The sequence below is a fragment of the Equus przewalskii genome, chromosome 7, assembly GCF_037783145.1.
Source record: "Equus przewalskii isolate Varuska chromosome 7, EquPr2, whole genome shotgun sequence".
Taxonomy (NCBI): domain Eukaryota; kingdom Metazoa; phylum Chordata; class Mammalia; order Perissodactyla; family Equidae; genus Equus; species Equus przewalskii.
Genome location: NC_091837.1, coordinates 72,110,309 through 72,130,675, shown reverse-complemented (window position 1 = coordinate 72,130,675; position 20,367 = coordinate 72,110,309). Strand labels below are relative to the sequence as shown.

At 40.4% G+C, this 20,367-nt stretch overlaps 1 protein-coding gene across 1 annotated transcript in view; it reads right to left on the bottom strand.

The window, feature by feature from the left end:
* DCC (DCC netrin 1 receptor) overlaps positions 1 to 20,127 on the bottom strand; it is a 1,088,896-nt gene extending 1,068,769 nt beyond the window's left edge. Inside the window, exon 1 of the mRNA XM_070627604.1 lies at positions 19,403 to 20,127. Within this exon, the coding sequence (XP_070483705.1) occupies positions 19,403 to 19,493 (91 nt within the window). The 5' untranslated portion in view covers positions 19,494 to 20,127. The remainder of the gene's footprint in view (positions 1 to 19,402) is intronic.
* Positions 20,128 to 20,367: the final 240 nt, after the last annotated feature.

Sequence of the window (20,367 nt, the reverse complement as noted above, 5' to 3'; positions counted from 1 at the left end):
CATTTAAAAACAATTAACAGAAAATTGAGTTTTTATTTAGATACTCAATAATCCAGAAGTGTCTAAGGAATAAATGGCTCAGGAAAATATCACCCACTTGGAAAGGAAAAGTGAATGTTTTGAAAATAACAACAATAACATAGTAATAATAACATCTGCTATTTCTCTAGGCATTACAGCATGGATTCAAGAACAGGTGTTTTGAAACCAGGATTTGAATGATAGGTCTGCGATTTTCTAGCACAGAACCATGGGAAAATTGGCTAAGTTCTTGGTGTCTCACTTTTACTACCTGTAAGAGGGCATGACATTAGTTATTCCCTCATTGTTTGACTGTGAGGAGTAAATAACTTAACGTGGGGACCCACAGCAATTAGGACTGAGTGTGGCTGCACATGATAAAAACTCCATTACAGTGGTTTAAAACCAAATAGGAGTTTAACTCCTCACATTAATAAGAAGTCAAAAGGGAACAGTCTCAAGATGGTATTGCCGCTCATGGGTTGTCATGAACTCAAGTTTCTTCTCACTTCCTTCACATTGTCCTTAATAGATGATGTAATGCAGGATGGCAATTCCAACTTCAAGCTTCACTTCTGCTGTCCAGACAGAAAGGAAGAAGTAACAAGGAGGAGGAGAACAGTTCTTAGGTCAGGAGAGTAAACTTTCTCCAAAATCCCACGGAATCTCCTGATTCCGTGCCATTTGCCAGAACTATGCCACATGGCCATTCCTAGCTGCAAGGCAGTATGGGAATTAGAATGTTTTAGCTGGAATATTTCTGCTTACAGTGGAAAATATCCTTTTATTACATAAGGAAGTAAGTGGGTAATAAATATTTCATATGCAAAATCTGCCATAGCACTTTAAACCACACAGAGTCTCATAAATATTGGCCATTATTATTATTCTACTTTTTTTGTACTTTGTATATGACTCGGCCTTAATGATACTAACCATGGGTGTATGAGTCCAAAAACATAGACATTTCTTCGCATAGCTCGTTTATATAAGGGAAATTTAAATACTGCTTAAAGAGGAATTTCCGTTGGTGACCTAAAGACAGAAAGGCTAAATCTACAGGAAAATAGGAAACGTGACTCCTGTCCTCAGACCACCCCTTCAGCTGGATCTGAGTCATATGTAGAGAAAATCTACAGATCCTAGTAAAATGAATTGTTATTGTCTTGTGAAAGAAGGCACACAAGCAGTATGATAAAGTTTGATGGGGAAGGAGAGAGTGTCAGGACACTCTTTTACTGGACATAGTAATGCTTCAGCACTGGAAAGGTTCTAGAATTTTGATGGCCTTACATAAAACTGCAGCAACTATCTAGCAGAGGAGCCATCTAGCTTCCCAAGAGATGGAAGCTACCTGAAGATATGAGAGAAGTCCAGCGGGCATGCCAGACTGCCAGATGCACGACAGCAATCAGCAGGACAACTTGTTGACAACATGCCGCCTAGGATTCCTACAAATGTGTAAGGAAGGCACTGCAGGAGACTGAAGGCCTGTTTTAGAAGAGTGGGAAGCATTAGTGATAATGAGGAGTAGTTTAGGTTATGTACACGTTAATTTATTTAATCCAGACTACTATAATACCAGTAAAGCCATGTCAGTTACCTTGTATTTAGTGCTTAGTGCATGTCAGGTAATATGATAAATAATTACAATAATCTTCCCAAATAATGTTATAAACACTCTCTGATTTAGGCATTCTTTTCCCACTTTAGAGATGTGGAAACTAAGGCACAGAAAGGTAAAGTCTCTTGGCCTGGTTCTCCCATTTAGAAAGTTCTAGGGCTAGGATCTAAAGTCAAGTCCATCTGACTCAAAAATCATACACTGAGGTCAAAGTCTGGCTCAGTAAATAGAGAGCTACCATGATTAATTTTTAGAGAGAATGTACAGAAAAGCATAGTGGTTTTCAAAGTCAAGTGTGCATAAGAAACACCTAGAAATCACGCTAAAAATGCTGTTCCTCGTCCCTCCTGGTCTCCTCAGGGACTCTGATCCTGGTGGTGTGAGGTGGAGCCTGGAGATTTGCCTTTTAAAACACACACACGTGGCGCTGATGCAGCCACACTTTGAGAAACGTGCAGGGATATTAAGGATTATGGAAACATCATCTATAATTCTCAGAATAACCATACAAGGGTGAATTTATCCTTATTTTAAAGAGGAAGAAATGAGTTTAGTAGGATTATGTACTCTGCTCAGTGCTCCACTCTTATGAAAGAAGATAGTATTTTTTAAAATAAATTTTTTTATTTTAGAATAGTCTTAGATTTACAGAAAAATTGTGAGGATAGCACAGAAAGTTCCCATATACCCCACACGAAGTTTCCTCCATTATTAATAATATATTAATATGGTACATTTATTAAAATTAATGCCAATATTGATGCATTATCACTAATTAACGTCCATACTTTATTTCTGTTTCTTTAGTTTTTACCTAAAGTTTTTTTTTCTGTTCCAAGATCCCATAAATGATAACATATTATATTTCATCATCATGTCTCCTTAGACTTCTCTTGGCACTGACAGTTTCTCAGACTGTCCTTATTTTTGATGACCTTGATAGCTTTGAGGATTACTGGTCAGGTATTTTGTAGATGTCCCTCCATTGTGGTTTGTCTGCTGTTTTTCTCATGATTAGACTGGGGTTATGGCTTTGAGACAGGAAGATTACAGAGACGAATGCCGTTCTCATCCCATCATACCAGGGGTACATGCTATGAACACGATTTATCATTGTTGATGATGACCTTGACCGTCTGGCTGAGGTAGTTTGTCAGGTTCCTCCTCTGTAAAGTTGCTCTCCCCCTCCCCCTTGCACACTATACTCCTTGGAAGGAAGTCACTGTGCACAGCCCATGCTGAAAAGAGCGGAGGTTACACTTCATCTCCTTGAGTATGGATTATTATTTGGAATTCTGCAGATAGATTTGTCTACTCTCTCCCATTTATTTATTTATTCAATCATTTATTTATAGCAGTATGGGCTCATGGATATTTATTTCATATTTTGGGTCATAACCCAAAATTACTTGATTTATTATGTTGTTCAAATTGTTCCAGCTTTGGCCATCGGGAGCTTTGAGTTAGCTCCTGTGTTACTTTGACATACTCCATCATTGTGGATTTTTCTCTTTTTTTTAAAGAAATCCCTTACTTCCTGGCACTATAAGATACTCCAGGCTTATCTTATATATTTCCAGCCTAAGTCTTAGAATCAGCCATTTCTCCAGGAAACCTTCTTCCTTTCACTGAAGAATGCTGTTAGAAATTAAGATTTGGGTGCTAGATGTCATGTTTTTTAGCATACACACTTTTGTGGAACAAAAAAGTGGGATGTCCTTGCTTTGGCTTTTTGCTTTTTGTTTTGTTGCCCTTGCTTTTTGGAAAGTGTCAGATATATAATACCAAGTAAATGGATTAAATGTCAGAATATTTGGTTGTTTCTTACAAAACTAGTAACTTCTGTGTGATCTTAAACAAATAGATCACCAGTCTTCATAATCTCACTCACGAAATATGTGAGATGAAATAGCTATTGTGTCTACTTTTTAGAGGTATTGGGAGTTAATTTAGATAATGTTTATGAAAGCCATTATAAAATATAAAGTATCAGACAAACACAGAGCAACATCATCATCATCATTTATCAATCATTAATTATCATAACCTTATATGACTCAGTATTTTGAGAGAAAGGACGAAAGAAGAGCTATTTAAGCTGAAAATTCTGGGCTGGGCTACCTGGCCTTTGGCTGTAAAATGTACAGAAAATTTTTTATGGGCTAGGTAACACCCTTTATGCATTAGTAATAAAGGATTTTGGCATCCTGAACCAAAGACGTCTGTACACTTTGAAGCTGTGCTGAAAGGAAAAAAATAGAAACGTTCATTTCCAGCACAAACTTAATCCAGCAGTGTAGGGGCCTAAATGTGCTTTCTCAGCTATTAGATCTCAGAGTTGGAAATGTGGTGCATGATGGCATCTGTCCTTTCCTGAGCAAATTTGTCCTTCTGAGACTCCCTAAAATTATTAGGAAAAGCCTTGCAGGCAAAACCTCTTCATTCTAAAATTATGCTATTTATGCTGCCAAAGTTACTTGTCAGGTGACCTTGTCACTTCTCTTTCCCTTTTTCTCCAAGGCTATCACAAATCTGCTTGGGAAGTCGCTAGCGAACAAAGGAGCCATTGCTGGTGATGGGAACTGATGCCTGTGGCAAGTGGGTCACTGGCCCCTGGAAATGAAGTGTTCACCATCTTTCCTCTTGTCTTCCAGAGCCTGAACGTGTAAAGAGCAATGTCCTCATAGGAATGCCCTCCCTTCCTCTCCAATCATCTTGCCCACCAGACTCAACTCTTCTTCATTTGTGAAGACTTTCTGACAGTCTTCTTTTCTTCTCTATCTGCACTCCTCGCTCATTTGATTCTCAATGATATATTTTCTGCTGACTCTGCTTGTCTTTTTCTTTTTTTCAAATTTAAACTGCCTAGGTCTTATTTCTTCAAGCATTCTGTTAACTCTCTAAGAACAATAGCAGTGTGTTATATGCTTTTTACATTCACCATAGGAACCAACAAATATGATAAGCCAGCATCATCTCAATTAACATCTGATGCATGAGTGGATAAAAGTAGAAATAGCTTACTGCTGTGTGCCAAGAACGATCCTTTAGTGTAATACATTTTGTTTTAAATTAACCCATTCAACAATCGTTTTCCCAATTTAGGAGATGAAGACACTGAATCATAATAAGGGTCATAAGAGTTAAATCTTGGTAGAGACACGATTTAATTCCATGTGTGCAGAAATGAGTGCACAACGTCACACTCACTCTTGGATTCATGATTTGGGGGCTCAGTCAACTTCTCTGGGACCCGGCTTCACTATCAGTACAATGAGAGGGTCATCTCAAACAACTGCCGAGGTCCTTTCCTGCTTGATGCGATGCAACACACAAAGTATTGACCTTTCCATTCTGGGTGCCTCTCTTATCTTCATCGTCTTGTCTGGCTTCCAGTGACTTCTACAAGAATAACATTTTAGTTGTCTGACTTGTCCCAGTCCTCAGGAATGGTTCTCCTAAGAAACATACAGAGTCTATCGCTGGGATTATTATGTATGAAATAATTATTCACTTATTTTATCTTGTTAGATTTTCATACATGTTAGTTGACAAATACCCTAAATGCATTAGTAACAGGGCTTAAAGAGAAAGCAAATTCTATAGACTTCACACACTTGCATTTTAGTATTTGCAGGATTTCCTCGATTTTGAATTTTTGACAAGAAGTGTGGAATGTCACCAATAAAATTAATAACAGTTGACCGGAAAGAAAAAAATCAAGCAAAAAGAAGGAGATAAGGAAAAGGAGAATAAACTTCTCTGTAGTTAAAATCTGAGTACTCTGAAATTTAACACATCCTTAACTTGTGTATGGCTGTGTACGGTAACTTCAGGTTGTATGCAAACTCAAGAATAATCATTATTTTGATATTTAGAATAATTAATTAGTTCATTAGTATTTATTTAATAATTAATGTGTATCCAGCACTATACTAGGCACAATGAAACACAAAAGTATTAGGCACGGCTTCTGCAATAAAAACATTATCCTACCATCTCCAAAAGATATCCTGATATTGAAGATAAGCTCTTTTTGACAGTTTTCTGGCCAGATAGTTGGCCAAAAAAAAAAAACACAACTTCCACTTTGGAGGTCAAGTTTGACTTCAGTGCAGAGTTAGAGAATAGAAACTCAATCACCCAGATATCATGGCCAAATTATGAGTTGTTTCTAAACTTCCAAATGGGCACACATCTTCTCCGGACTATGGGAACAGACTCCCCCCTTAATAGGCCTTGCTGCCAGCCCCTAATTATTTCTTCATATGGCTAATGGTGTGTTGTCTAAAATACAACTATACTACTGAAAACCATTCAGGATTTCCCTCACTCCCTTCTCCACCAGGGGTACCTAATTTAGGGTGACCAATCATTCCAATTTACCAGGGGCTCTCCTATTGGTAACACTGGAGGTCCTGCTTCCTGGGAAACCTGCCAGTCCCAGGAGAACAGGAATAGTTGGTCACCCTATAAATGCTCCAGCAACAAGGACCAGAACAACGATTCTCTCTCACATTCCTATTTATTTTTGTATGCCCCATTCTCTCTGCCTACAATTTTCTTCTCCCTCTCTTCTCTTAATTCTTTCTAGAAGATTGGTTATCTTTCCTAAGCTATAGGGTACGAAATGCAGTTTTTCCCTGAGAGGTGGTTTCATCCCTCTATAAATAGAATTTTACTCTAGGGGGAATAAAACAGCTGCCTTACATAACCTTTCACAAAAGCCCTACTCATTTTCTACCAGAACCAGAAAAGGGCCTACAGTTCATGAGCTAAGCAGAAACTTCTCTCCCCAGGAGGAACACTAGTGATTTTCATTCAGATGGATCCAATCTGCACAGCTGAGCCCCAATATTCTCTTCGTGTAGTTTGATTTGGAGCATGCCAGTTAAAGTTCCTCTCTCTGCCAGGCAGTACAGAGCAAAAGCTTCAAAACCTGCTCTGAGCTCTCTGTCTGTAAAGCTTTACTCTTCTTCAAAAACCTCAGCTACGCCCCTTCTGCCTTGCCACAGGCAAATGAGCAGTTGGTCTGTTTCATGCCCTGAAGACCAACCCCAATCAAACGGCAAGGTTCAGCATGGGGTCACTCGTCAGGGTCTCACTTTGAGCACATGTGTGATTTTAGCATGAGACCTAAGAGTCAGAGGAGAGAGGGTGGAGAAAGACCCAGGGCCCCACTGTCCCTTTCAAATGCCTGCCTTTTCCATGGGTCTGAGTATTTTTAAGGAGGAAAAGGGATGGAGGGAGGGGAAAATACAGACAGAAAATGAGCAAACCCTTTTAAAATGTGTCTTTTTATCTTAAGCATTGGCAAGAAAAGAGGGAAAAGGCAGAGGCAACATTCAAAGAGCACTTCAGAGCATTTTCTAGAGTTTTTAATCTCAAGGAAAATGAAACATGTCATGGCCTCCAAGAAATATATTAGCCACTAAACCACAACCAGAAGACTTTTGATGTTGGCATAGTTGGCCATTGCAAGACCAGCTTCTGAAGCCAATGCCCTCCAAAGAGGCTTCAAGCTAACAAAGACTAAATTAGCATGGATGGAGCATTTTCCCATTGACTAGAGTTTTACAACTTCACTTCTCTCCTTGGGTTTTCAGTCTCCTAGGACAGTGTTTCACAGTCACCTAGGATTGTAATTCAGTAAATGTGGGTGTGGCCTGAGTTTCTGCATTTCTAAAAAACTCCCATGTGGTGTAAATGCTACGGGTCCATGAACCACACTTTGAATAGCAAGGCCCTAGGACACTGGTTCTCAAACTTGGCTGTACATTGGAAACACCTGTAGAATTTTAATACTTGTGCTGGGCCTCATCTCAGAGACTGTAAGTTAATTTGCATGAGGTAGGGCTGGGCAGTGATACACAGTCAAGCTGAAATCCCCTTCTCCAGAGAGAAAGCCCTTGGGACAAGTTATACCTAGCACTCCACTTTAACCAAGCAAGCAGCTGCTTCCAGGTGTGCATGCTGAGTGGATGCTAGAATCAATGGGTCTGCAGAAAATGGAGGTGGTTAACCAGAGAGGACTTAATGGAGGAGGTCAATCTGGATGAGGAATCCATTGTAGGTGTGTTAGACAGTGCCAAGTTCCATCAGCCCTGCACTGGGTCAGGTCTCACTTAGCTGAACCTATTAGCCTCTAAATTCAGCAAAGGCATGGACCATGGCTCGCAAAACCATGGCCCACTAAACTAAACATGTGCTTGATTTCCAAATTGCTGTTGGAGTCTATATTATTTTATTTCCAAGTCTTTAAAATTATCTACTACAACAATGAAATTGAGGAGGGTTCTAGCATGGCCTGCCCATGCCTATGGAATATTCTATTTGTAAGACTATCCCAGTATAAATCTAGCTCATATTAAGGTAATACTAAAACTAACTAGCATTTATGGAACATTTATGAAGTGTCAGGCATTGGATAATTTATATACCTAACTGCTGGATTAAGTTTATCTCCAATTTAGGATTGGGAAAGAGAGGTTGACTTTGTCTCTATTTTACAGATGGGGAAGTTGAGGTCAAGCACATTAGCTGGCAGGCTTTTCTTCTTAGACTGTGCCACCCCTCTCATCATGACTAAAGACCACAGGACTATGCAGCCGGCTCTTTTGCAACTTGCAGCAGGGGAGAAAAGGTTGCAAGCTCAATGACTTCTAAAAGAGCTATATTTTACAGGTAAGAGAACACATTCCTATTTTTAAGAAATAGTAATGGAGAAAAAATGTATAGGAAAGAAGAATATTGAGAAAATAATCTGCAAACATTTTTTTTAAAACAAACAAGTTAGGTTAAGTTTTCCTTTTTAATTCACCAAAAGTGATCAGGCACACATTTAGAAATAGGCCACAGGAAAAAGAAATGTCCACATGCCAATCATACTTGCACAGAAGAGGTGAAGTCTGCTTCCCTCTGCTCAGTGGTAGCTTTGAAAGTAGAAGTGGCTTGGTACACATGGTTGTTAATAGCCATCTGCATTTGTCTAGCTCTTTACAATTTTCAGTCTCTTTACCTTGTTACATTACAGCCGCACAACCGCATAAGGTATTTCTAGACATACAGGATAGATAGGTTCATAAATTCTATCTAATGGTTAATAAAAAAATCAGGGCAAGGATTGCCCTTGCAATTTGCTTAAATTGTAAATGATTGTGTTGAGATTAGAAAAAAGTCCTTGTCGTGAACTTATTTCAGTTTATTCAACCAATATTTACTGAGTTTGAGTAGCTACTATCGTTGAGAGAGGATCCTATGATCTTCTCAGCCTCAGCTCAGCCATCATCCTGCTTAGTTCTCCTGGCCACGGACACACAGATCTCTGAAGTCACCATGCTTCCTCTTTTCTTACCTAGCATTCTCTCCTCTGCCCCTCCCAACACATCCCCTCTTTAACTAAATTAACTTGTTTTTCAGGGGTCAACCACGACTTTCTCAGAGAAGGCTTCTTTGATCTGCTGTGGGGATCACTCTTCTACAATACTGTCCTTTCTCCAAAACCCTATCTCATTTGAAATTAGGGATTTATTAATGTATCTATTTGATTAGCATTTCTATTCCTCTAGGCTTAAAGCTCCGTCACCACCTTAGCACAGTGGCTGACATACGGTAAATAAGGGAAGAGAGATCTGCCAGAAAAACTCTGATATTCTTATTCTTACCATATCTATAGCTTGCTTTAAACATGATTGACAACTCTTTACATCCCATTCTTTTTGTTTTTGTTTTGTTTTGGTCCAATCAATCTAAAGACACAAGGATGAATGAATGGGCTCTGTCAGCCATCTGGCTAATATTAATATATTAATGATAAAATGCTTAAACATTGTAGTTGTTATTTTTCAGAGTCTGCCCACTTTGTTTGTGCTTCTTGTTTTAATGAGTACTTTGTTCTGCCTTGTTTCTGATTTGGCTATGTTGTGCCTGTCATCTTCACTTGACGTAAACCCTTGGAAGGCAGACACACACCTAAGTTTTTCGTTTAATTCTTTGTAACCCATAGTAAATACTCAGTAACTACCATCTTGAGTCAAATCCTAGAGCCTCATAATATCTCAATGATTTTGTTAGGCATTGATAGTCCTAACTGAAAAAGGAGAACACAAATTTTAAGAGAGATGAAACATTCACCCATGAATGGCTGTACAATAAATTAAAGACTATGCTAAATCTATATTTTCTAATATATAACTTGGGAGCGCTTACTCAGAACAGCACATTAAATTTGGGGCCCTTGATTACAGAAAGATATAAACAAACTAGAGGGAGTTCAGGTGAGAAAAACAAACATGATTAAGCTTCTGGAGGGGGATGAGGAAAGATTAAATGAACTAAATATTTATAGTCTGGTTAAGTAAAGACAAGGAGGGAGGCGAGAATGATTCATGGCTAGAATTTTCTAACAAGCTTGAGCACAGAAGAGGCAGAGTGTCATTGAGAAAGGAAAACAGGAACAGGAGCTGGATGACAGGAGCGATGGGAAGAACATTTAGACCAGGACTATCGAAGATGAATTGTAAAATAAATTTTTAACAGCAAGAACTGATATGCTGCTGAAAAGTTTCCCAAGGGAAACAGGGAACAAACTATCCCTGGAGATGTCTCAAACCAGAGAGAGAAAATAACTAGAAATTGTCCTGCAGGGAACAGCTCTGCCCAGACGTTAGACATGAAAGGGAGAGCTTTGCAGATTTCTCTCTAATTTATATTCTTCTAGGATCCCATGAGGCTGAGAAAAGATGTGGGAACAATGGATTGAGGACTCCGGGTGCAGGGGGTTTGCTTAGATGTCTCAGCCTTGGCTCACATCTCTAATGAGTCTGCACAGAGGCGACACACTGGAGAAGCCACTGCCAGCATATCTGGTGCTTTATTTCATCCAGGGCCCTTCATTAGTCTGTCCCATGGGACTAGGTGAAACAATTAGGAACGCAAAAACTTGGAGGTGTCCATAGGCACATGTGCAAGCATGGGTGTTTGTTTGAAACCCACAGTCAAATATGTAATGATGATCTCAGGCCTATGTATTTTACTGTTTTGGAAACGTACCCAAGTTTAAACGTCAGACGAGGATTTTAAACTCAGACTTGGTATCTATCATGATGACTCTCTGATTCAGTCAACTTTTAGTCCCATCATATTGAGGGGATTTATAATGTGCTTCAAATTAAGCTTGGCACCCCAGCATCCTGCTTCCCTATATGCTACATAGATATAATAAACAGGATAAGGCAGGATACTGACAAGACCAAGGTTGCTCTGGGTAATCAATAATCTTACAGTGGCTAAGGATCTCTTTTCCAGTTAAAAATAAATGTACATTCTGGAAAGGTGGTTAAGGAAAGTTGAGGCTAAAATAAACACAATATAGTATCAGGCAACAACTTCTTAAAAGTCAGAGTACTGATAACAGTTATGCCAAAAGCATAAGCTTGCTTAGTAGGAAAAACAGAATAACTTCTGTTTGATGCCTCAAAGCAAATGGTTGCTCAGTTGAAGGAATGGAATCATAGAATTATCTTGCAAAAATCACAAATGGCCAATAAATCTATGGGAAAAAAATCTTCAACCTTATTAACAATCAGAGAAATGCAAATTAAAACACAATGAGATGCTAATTCACACACCCTAGATGTCAGCAAATTAAACACAAGACAATACCAAGCATTAGTGGAGACAGAGCAACAGAGACTTTCCTATGCTTATGGTGGGAGTTTCAGTAGATGCAACTTGTCATTGCCTCCTAAAAGTAAAGATGTCTTCTATGACTCAGCAATTCCACTCCTAGATCTGCACCCTAGACATGATAGCAAATTTGTTTGGGGGATATGTACAAGAATGATCATATCAGCATTATCAGAAATAGCAAAATACTGAGTTCCCAAAAGTACACCAGCAGTAAATTAAGTGAAGTGTGAGTAATCAAAATCATGGAATATTATATAGCACAGAAAGTGACTGAAATACAGCAATATACATCCTCACAGATGAATCTTAAATATTTAATGTTTAGCAAATAAGCAAATCAGAGAAGAAAATCCATATTAGATTTATTTTATAATGGCCAAGTACAGGAAAAGCAAAATAATATGTTAAAGATGCATACATGTGTGACAAAACTGTAAAGAAGGCAAGGGATGAATTAACACAAAATTAAGAAAATTGCTGATGGGTACATGGGTTATTTGTTTCATTATAATTATTTTTATCATTATCATCAACTTTATTATTATTAATTACACCAGACACTATATGTATAGTACAGATCACAATTTAAATAAATCATGTATAGTTGGAACGAGTAATATAACTAGAAGCTATGTCCACACTCTCATTTAGCAAGGAAAAATATGTTGCACAAACAGCATCCAAAGTAGTATCAGATTTCAGAAATGCTACAAACCCATTAGTTAAAACCAATTAGCTTTTTTCCTCTACTGAGGAACTCAGGTCCTGATCTTCTCTTTTACTTTAGACACAATCTCAACAAAACTCAGTCTCCTATTTCTTAGCAAATCAAAAGTAGAAAGAGGAGTGCTTTGAGGAAGTCTTACAACAGGGAGAAGTTCTAGCTAGACATGAGCAAGTAGATAAAATGTATTTTGTAAATCAAGAATATCCAAAGAATATGAAATCAACAATTGAAAGAGATTTACACATCCCTATGTTCATTGCAGCATTACTTATAATAGCCAAGACATGGAAACAACCCAAGTGCCCATCAATGGATGAATGGATAAAGAAGATGCGTACATACATATATAACGGAACACTACTCAGCCATAAAAAAGACAAAATCATGCCATTTGTGATAACTTGGATGGACTTTGAGGGCATTATGCTAAGCAAAATAAGCCAGACAGAAAAAGACAAACACCATATAATTTCACTAATATGTGGACGATAAACAAATACCTGGATAAGAATAACAGATGAGTGGTTACCAGAGGGAAAGAAGGTAGGGGGAAGGAAAAGGGGCACATATGTATGATGAGAGATAAAACTAGACTATTGGTGGTGACCATGATTCAGTCTCTACAGAAACTGATACATAATAATGTACACCTGAAATTTACATGATGTTATAAGCCAATATGAACTCAATAAAATAATTAAAAAATGTAAAGAATAAAATTCTTATGCAAACAAAAGCAGCAGGCTATGTCCATTTCATGGAAAAATATGTAGTCCAGTATGATGTAGTATTATCAGAACTCATCCCTACAGTATCAGATAATACAATAAGTGAGCCATAGTTATGCCCTGGATCTATTAAGGACAGGTAAATGAGGTTTTAAATACTTAAAAAGCATTTAAATAAGTGGATAAATATTTTTAAAAGACTGAAAAAAATTAGTAAAATCTAAAAATATTGGTGTTTAACAAGAAACTTCAGTGACTAAGAAAGTTGACGAGTAAATAGCATTTATATTAATTAACTCCTTAATCTCTTATAAAATATTAAAGCAGATTTAAGAATATTTTAGATACTGGAATAATTTGGTATTGATAAACCCTCTTATCAGGTCACAATACACTTAAAAATTGTTATTTTCATTGATGCATCATAAAAATTCAACTAATTCAGTGGAACATTTTTGTTCTAGATACTTTCAAGAGTAGACTTCTGGAAAGAACCAGTCTTTAAAAGATGACCAAAGGACAAGACAGAAATCCCCAAATTGCAATGAATACCTCTGTTAAATTCCACCATAATAATCACAAGTGGTATAAACAGGCTCCCTCTCTCTCTTGAAACTGTGAAATGACTGAGCAAACAAGAACTCACAGAATTTGGATGTGTAAAACTAAGGTAAAGTACAACACGAAAACAAGAAGTAAGTTAAAGGCACTGAGCTCACAGAATTGAGCAGAAAAGAGAAACTTCCCCACCCAAGTTGTGCAATAACAATAGACTTAAAAAATATGATCAATAAATATGGAATGATTTGTGTGTTTCCTGGTACAACTTACCCCAAAGAAATGAAAGCTGTGATTAATACAGTTGTTTGGAACTATTTATAAAAAGCAACAAGCACTAGAATTACCATTGGCAAATTATCATCAGTAGTGAAAAAGAGGGACTATTCAATCATACACGTTATTATGCGTTTCTAAACCTCAGCACTGGACAGAGTTCAGGCATTTCTAAACCACCAAGGAAAACATATTTACTTAACCGTGGCATTAAAGGTACGTAGTTTTTTTTTACTTCAGGCTAAAATTTGCCAAAGAACTTTAGAGCACTATGGCAATTTTGATCATCAATCAGCAAACCTGTATTTCTTCATGTTAGTACAGTGCTAAACCAGAGAAATATAAGAAAAGGAATCAACATTTTACTATGGGAGAAAACAGAAGTGTGGTACCAAATTGTGCTGTAATTTACGTGAGTGCTACGATTATAAAGGTGTATAATAATTTGCATTTTATTTTTTGCTATTACTCATTTGGCATATGCAACATGTAATTTTATCTTGCACATTTCTTTTAATTGGCCTATGGGGAAAATAATCTGGATTGTTCATCCTTTCTTATCGACAAGTTTAATGTTTGTTTTACTTGAGGTCTTGTTTTGAAGGAAAATATCTTAAATGCTTTGGGTCAGAGCCACGCTACTTATATTATAATGCCATTAAGAAATGCTTTGATCTCTGAAAAGTAGTAACTTTGAAGAAAATTAAAGTTCTTTATTATTCCAAACCAGTAACACCTCCCTGAAAAAATAGCAAGCATGCCTAGGTTGGTATAACCTACTATCCTCTAGTGCTTACTCTTATATCTTCTTAATGCTCACGCACTCTAGAACTTCAATAATATTGGCTGAGAGGCCTCTAGTTAGAAGCTCCTATGGTAAGAGTACTACTTAGCTGTCTTTGGAGAACAGCTTAACTCTCCACTGAAAGAAACACTCATAAAAATTTAAAAATTTGTTTTTAAGGTAAATCCCCATCACCTTGCAACATGTAATACAACATGTTAAACACAGTGCCTGTGGATCAGTGCCTTGGATCCACAGTGAGAAAGACTTTCTTGGGTTTTATGAAGGGAAGCAGTATAGATGGCACACAGTTTAAAGATGAGAGCTGCGATCCTGTAGGGACAGGCTGGAGAGAAGCAAGCAGCCCACTAGCAGGCTGCAGAACAATTCACTGGGCATCACGTTAATATTTAATTCAGTGTGTTTCCATCAAGAGTTAGTGAGATGCCAGGCTATGATTTCACTAAGGTATGACTCTTGTGACAATTCATGAAACTCGTCAATTCTCCTCTGGAGCATCATAATAAAGAAACAGGAGGTGAAAAGAGAAGACTCCATGTTTACATTTTCTGAATTGTACATATGCATAGTATTTATCACTCCACTTCAGGGATTACAACATGTTTCCAGAACCAAGTGACTTTTTATCTTTAATTAATCAAGTAACCCTCGGCGGGTTTATGTCATTATTCTTTTTACTCAGGCAGAATGAAGTTTTCCAAAAGTTACATATACAGTTCATCTAAGAGATTATCATCTGAGGGAAATTAATCCATCTAAAATTTATTATTTGAGCTGGTAGCTGTATAACAAATACCAAAACAGAGCAATGTGTTCCTAACTTGGTCCAAGTTTCTCAGAATAATACAGGCCACATCTACAGAAAGTGTGGACACCTGTAGCCAAGTAAGACATGCTCACTCACTAGCGATCACAGTGGTTTCCAGAAGTGTCTTTATGTCATTAGCAGTATCTTAATTCACCCCAAAATCACACACTTGGGAAGCTGTAATGGAGGGTGGAAATCTTCTCCTCTTTGTGTGTGTGTGATTGTGTTTTAACTTAAGAAAATGCCCAGAAACAATTGCAATCTTTTCTAATAGAGTTATCCTGTCCGGTAGAAACATGAGGAAGAAGAGGAAGAAGTTTCACATACAAAATATAGGATGGCAAATTCGCCAAAGAAATAGTAAGAATATTTGCTTGCAAATGTAATCTGAGGTCACAGTCTTCCATGGAAAGAAGTATTCTGTTCAGAAACTTCAGCACTGCCTGTAAACATGTAGCACCACCTGAAGACAAAAAGTGTTTTGGTTGGAAAGAAGGCAAGGCTTATATCAGGCTGTGTTTCCAAAGGAGGACAGTAGTACTAGCTGACCCCACTGCGCACAGCAGAAAAACATTCCAGGAGCAAATCACACGCATTTGAAAAATTTCAGGCTACTGGATGCATGAAAGAAAAATGCAAGCCCGGGAGGAGGAAATATTTCCTCTCATAAAAGATGCTTTTGAGGATACCTGGGATGCTGGGATTCCTCTAGGAGATACAGTGTCAACCCTTCTCTCTCCAGAAACAAGTAAAATATCCCCTCCCATCCAAAAATCACCTCCCCAAATCTCTTGTCAAGCTTCCCATTGGCTTAGAAAACCATGCTGCAGCTTCCAAATACCCAGTATCGGGAGAAACTTTGAGCAGGGCTTCATTCAGGAATTTAGATAGGATTAAAGCTTTTCCTCTTCAATGAAAACAATAAGGAAGTTTGCTGAGAGGTTAACTTGCCAGAGAATAAATGTAAGTCATACACACCGAGAAGTTATAAATCTCTCCCCAGAAAAAATGCCTATCAGCAGCTCAAGCCAGCCCAGCTTTTAAGAGCATTAAAGCAAATGCACTAAGCCTAATATATTCACATAGAACACACGTGGTGGCTGGTTCACATGCTTCATAACTTAGAGGGCAACTGCTGCTGTGTGGGAAATGGATGCTGTGACAGGTCGCTGGTGATTTATACTGCAGCACTCACAGAGGAGTGGACAGCCAGGCTGCCCGGGTGCCCTCAGGTCCTGCCATGTTCCACTCAACAGCAAACCCAGATGGGGGCATCTGATCTGCTTTGGTTGGGGGCATGGAAGTAGGCATACAGGGGAGGCTGCAAGCCTCATTTCATCATATCCAGACTACATAAACTGTCATAGATTTTTTTCAGTAGACTGCAACCCAAACACATATACAAAGAATGAATTAATTGGTTAATTAACATGTATACCTGCTATTTCATTTATTAACGTTGAAAATTGTCATCTCCTCTGAGATCCTGGGACTTCACCCAGTGCCTTTGCTTGTGGCTCTACAAAAGCCAACTAAAAAACTACCATCCCCCTCTTCCAGCATCAAGTTCTCCTCCTACGCTGACACTGCTCAGGGATGCCCTTTGTTATGTCATAACAATTTCACAAAAATCTACAGCAGCTTCAGATGTTAGGAAGTGGGAAAATACCCAGTGCTATTGTGCTTGTCTCCATAATCCTTTGTCACCAATCAACAAAGTCTTTAAAACATCCTGCTGAAAGGGAATTTCACTGCCAGTAAACTAGACACTTGGCCTTATTAAGGGCACCTCCTACCGGTCCTTTCATAGAGTAAACGATGCTTTCTTCATCATCAATTCCCTGCCATGTTCCTAAAGAGGGGAAATTGCTACTAAGAGAAAGAGGAGAAACACACTAATGAGCAAAGACCAAAGCGATTTGAACCAACAGTGTCTTAAAAGTGCAACATCCACCTTCCTGGGACCTGTGCAAACTACACCACAACTCGTTTGTAAATAACAGAAATGGATTTAGAAGTATAGGAAAACTTAAAGATTTAGATCCACAAGTCTATCCACAGGCATATCCCTTATGTATGTATGTTTTTGTCTGCCTTTTCAAACATAGACTTGTCTGTTGAGGAGGAAATTAAAATAAAGCAGTAATATATGGCCCTAGCTCTCTAGACATGAAACGAATGAGTAGGAAGGGGGATGTTTAATTAACTTAGATATTAGTAAAACATATATAAATTCATCTCTATTTATTTATCCCCACCCTTCGCCAAACAAAGTCACTTGGGAAATGGCTTTAAAGTATTTTAGTGTAATTGACAAAACGTCATTGTTCATTTTTTGCACACCTTGCCTAATGCGATATTTTCAGCCAACGCATTTCAGGCCTTCCCCGGTGGACCTTCTACCCAGCAAGGGATGCCCCCTCTGAACTTCCCCTCTCCCTGCCTCGGCGGTCTTCCAAACTGCAAGAGAGCGCGCAAGTGAATCTTTGTGCAGAAGGAGGTCCTCCTCGCCGCGGCGTCTAGCGTCTGCGGATCGCGACTAGGGAATTTAAAAAAGACACCTATTCATTACTGCGGGGATGGCCCACCGCCCACCTTCCACCAGAGTAATTGCGGAGGACAAAGCTCTGGGAGAGAGGAACCCTGGGAGGAAGGGACCAGCCCGAGAGGGAGGGAGAGAGCCTGGGCTTCTGGGCGCGCGGATGCGGGTACGCGCGGCCCGTATGCGCGCGCGCGCGCGCGCACACTCACACACACACGCACACTCACACACACACACACACACTCTCTCACTCCCCTCCCTCGCTGGCTCTGTCTGGCCAAATGAAGATGAGGAGTCGGGTCGCTGTGGATGCGCAGATTCCTAATCAACTTTGGTCGCACTAGGATTTGGGGAGCCTCCTGCTGGCTCCGTGCTTGACTGTCCGAATCCCTAGCGATGGGCAAAGACGCATTCTCCGCTCGCGTTCCCAACCCTGGGCCACGCAGCACTTAGCAGGAACAAGAAAGCCGGAGCTTCAGGCTCCCGGGAGGCTCGGGGCTTGGCCATGATTTACATTCCATTCCCAGTTAAATTTCCAAGGCGCGGGTTGGGGCGCTCCTACCCAATGCCTGGCCTCTGCTGGCGGCTCCTTTTCTTCTGGATTTGGGAAAAGGTCGTTTCTGAAGGGATGTGAGTGCTCAACCTGCTACTCTCCCCTCCTTCCTCGCCAGGCCCACTCCCTGTACCCCAGTGCCCATCCACTAGTGTGGAGAGGCCCGGAAAAGCCAGTCGACGTTATAATGAGTCATTTTGCTCTGTCTAAAATTATTTTGGCCGTCGAAGCCCCCAGCTCCGTATTTGGAGACTGCAGCATCCCTGAGCGTCCCTCAGCTCCCTCTTTCTCCTGCTACAACCCAATCCAATCCCCAAACTGTTTTGCCATTTTTAATTAGAAACTGAGCCTGCCAAATGCCAGGGCCAGGGGGCCAATTCCCTGGAATATCAATCATTTGGAGTTTGGAAGTGTCCTGGAGATATTTGGAGACTTAGCTTGAGAACTGGATTCACCGGTAAAATATAGAATAAAATAAAACACGCCTCCTTCCTCCTGTCAACTCTGCGCCTCCGAAGTACCAAAACGTTAGCTGTCCCTCTCTCGATTCTTGTCAGCAAGTCTAAAGATCCAAACCAGAGCCGCATATAATCGCATACAAACGACTCAGCCCCACCATTTACATTCCGCACACACTTCCTCAAAGCCCCCTCGATGACCTCCTCCGCTTGGCCCTGTTGCCCCAAATCCCTTCCTTCGTAGGTTTCCGAGGCTTTGAAGATCCAACCCAGCTCCTTTCAACGACACCCCCACCATCTGCCTCCTCCCTACCCCAACCCGCCAGCTCTCCAAACCAACGCAAGTATTTGCAAAAGCAAAGATGCGAGAATCACCAGATTAAAAAAGAGCGAAGGAGCGCCCCTCTCCCCAGTCGCCAACATCCTCCGGCCCCAGGAAAAAAGTCTTCCCGTCCTTTATCATCGGTGAGGAAAAGGGGCGCAGGGCGACCACCGAATGTCTTGCTCTTTTTCCCTCTAGCCCAATTCTACTACTTGCCAAATGAAATGAAAGGAAAAGGAAAAGGGGGTAAGAGGTGGGGTGCGAAGAAAAGAAAGGAAAGAACCTCTTACCGGTGACTTGTAGATGTGCGCTGAGCAGGGTAGCTCCGAAGAGTACAAAAGCCAGCTTGGGTACCCAGACACATCCGAGACTATTCTCCATATTTCAGCCAACACCTTCGGGGCCGGGGGTCCTGGGCAGCGGCGGCACTCACACACATGCACTCACACACGCATGCACACATGCACACACACGCGCCGAGCCCCTTCGGCTTCCTCCTCCTCCTCGTCCTCCTCCTCCACCTCTTTCTCCACCTCCCCTGCGCCTCTTCTGCCTCCGAAGCCTTTTTCCTCGTCCACTGACAGACTCAGCAGCAAAAGGAGGCAGCAAAAAGTTCCATTCAGTCCAAGAGATCCCGAGCCCCGGTGAAACCTTGGAAAACTAACTCAAGGAAACAGAGGGAGCAAGGGGAGGGAAGACAGCTCTCCGCGGGGCTTGCAAGTCATCAATAAGCAGAATATCCAAGAGGGACCAAGAGGAGACAGAAAGCAATCCTGTGGCTGGGCTGTGCATTAAAAGGTTGAAGCTGGTTCCCTGTTCTCGGCTGGGTAAAGTTGAAGAGGAAAATCCGCGCGAGAGCAGGGGATGCTGTTCGTTTATCCTCCAAGAGCAGAGGGGACCGAGGGAGGAGAGGCAGGGGGCTGCGGGGTGGAGCTCTCTCACTTGTTACTGGGGTGTCCGCCAGCGGTGTGTGAGCTGGGAGTTGCAGTCTTACTATCCATTGATCCTGAGAAGTGGAGGGCTGGAAGGGAAAATGTGGAGACTGGAGGGAAACGAACTGGATCAGGCAAAGATTCCACGAGAAGGGGGGTGGGGGCAGAGAGATGACGGCGAAGGGAAAAAAGAGCGGTCGCAGGAGGCTTCCAGCAGCTGCATTCGCCTGGTCTACATATCAATGAGCAGGGATGCCCTCTGTGGGCAAAGCGTGGGAAGTCACTTTTGTCAATGGACCAGCGAACATCGTGAGCGTCTGGGG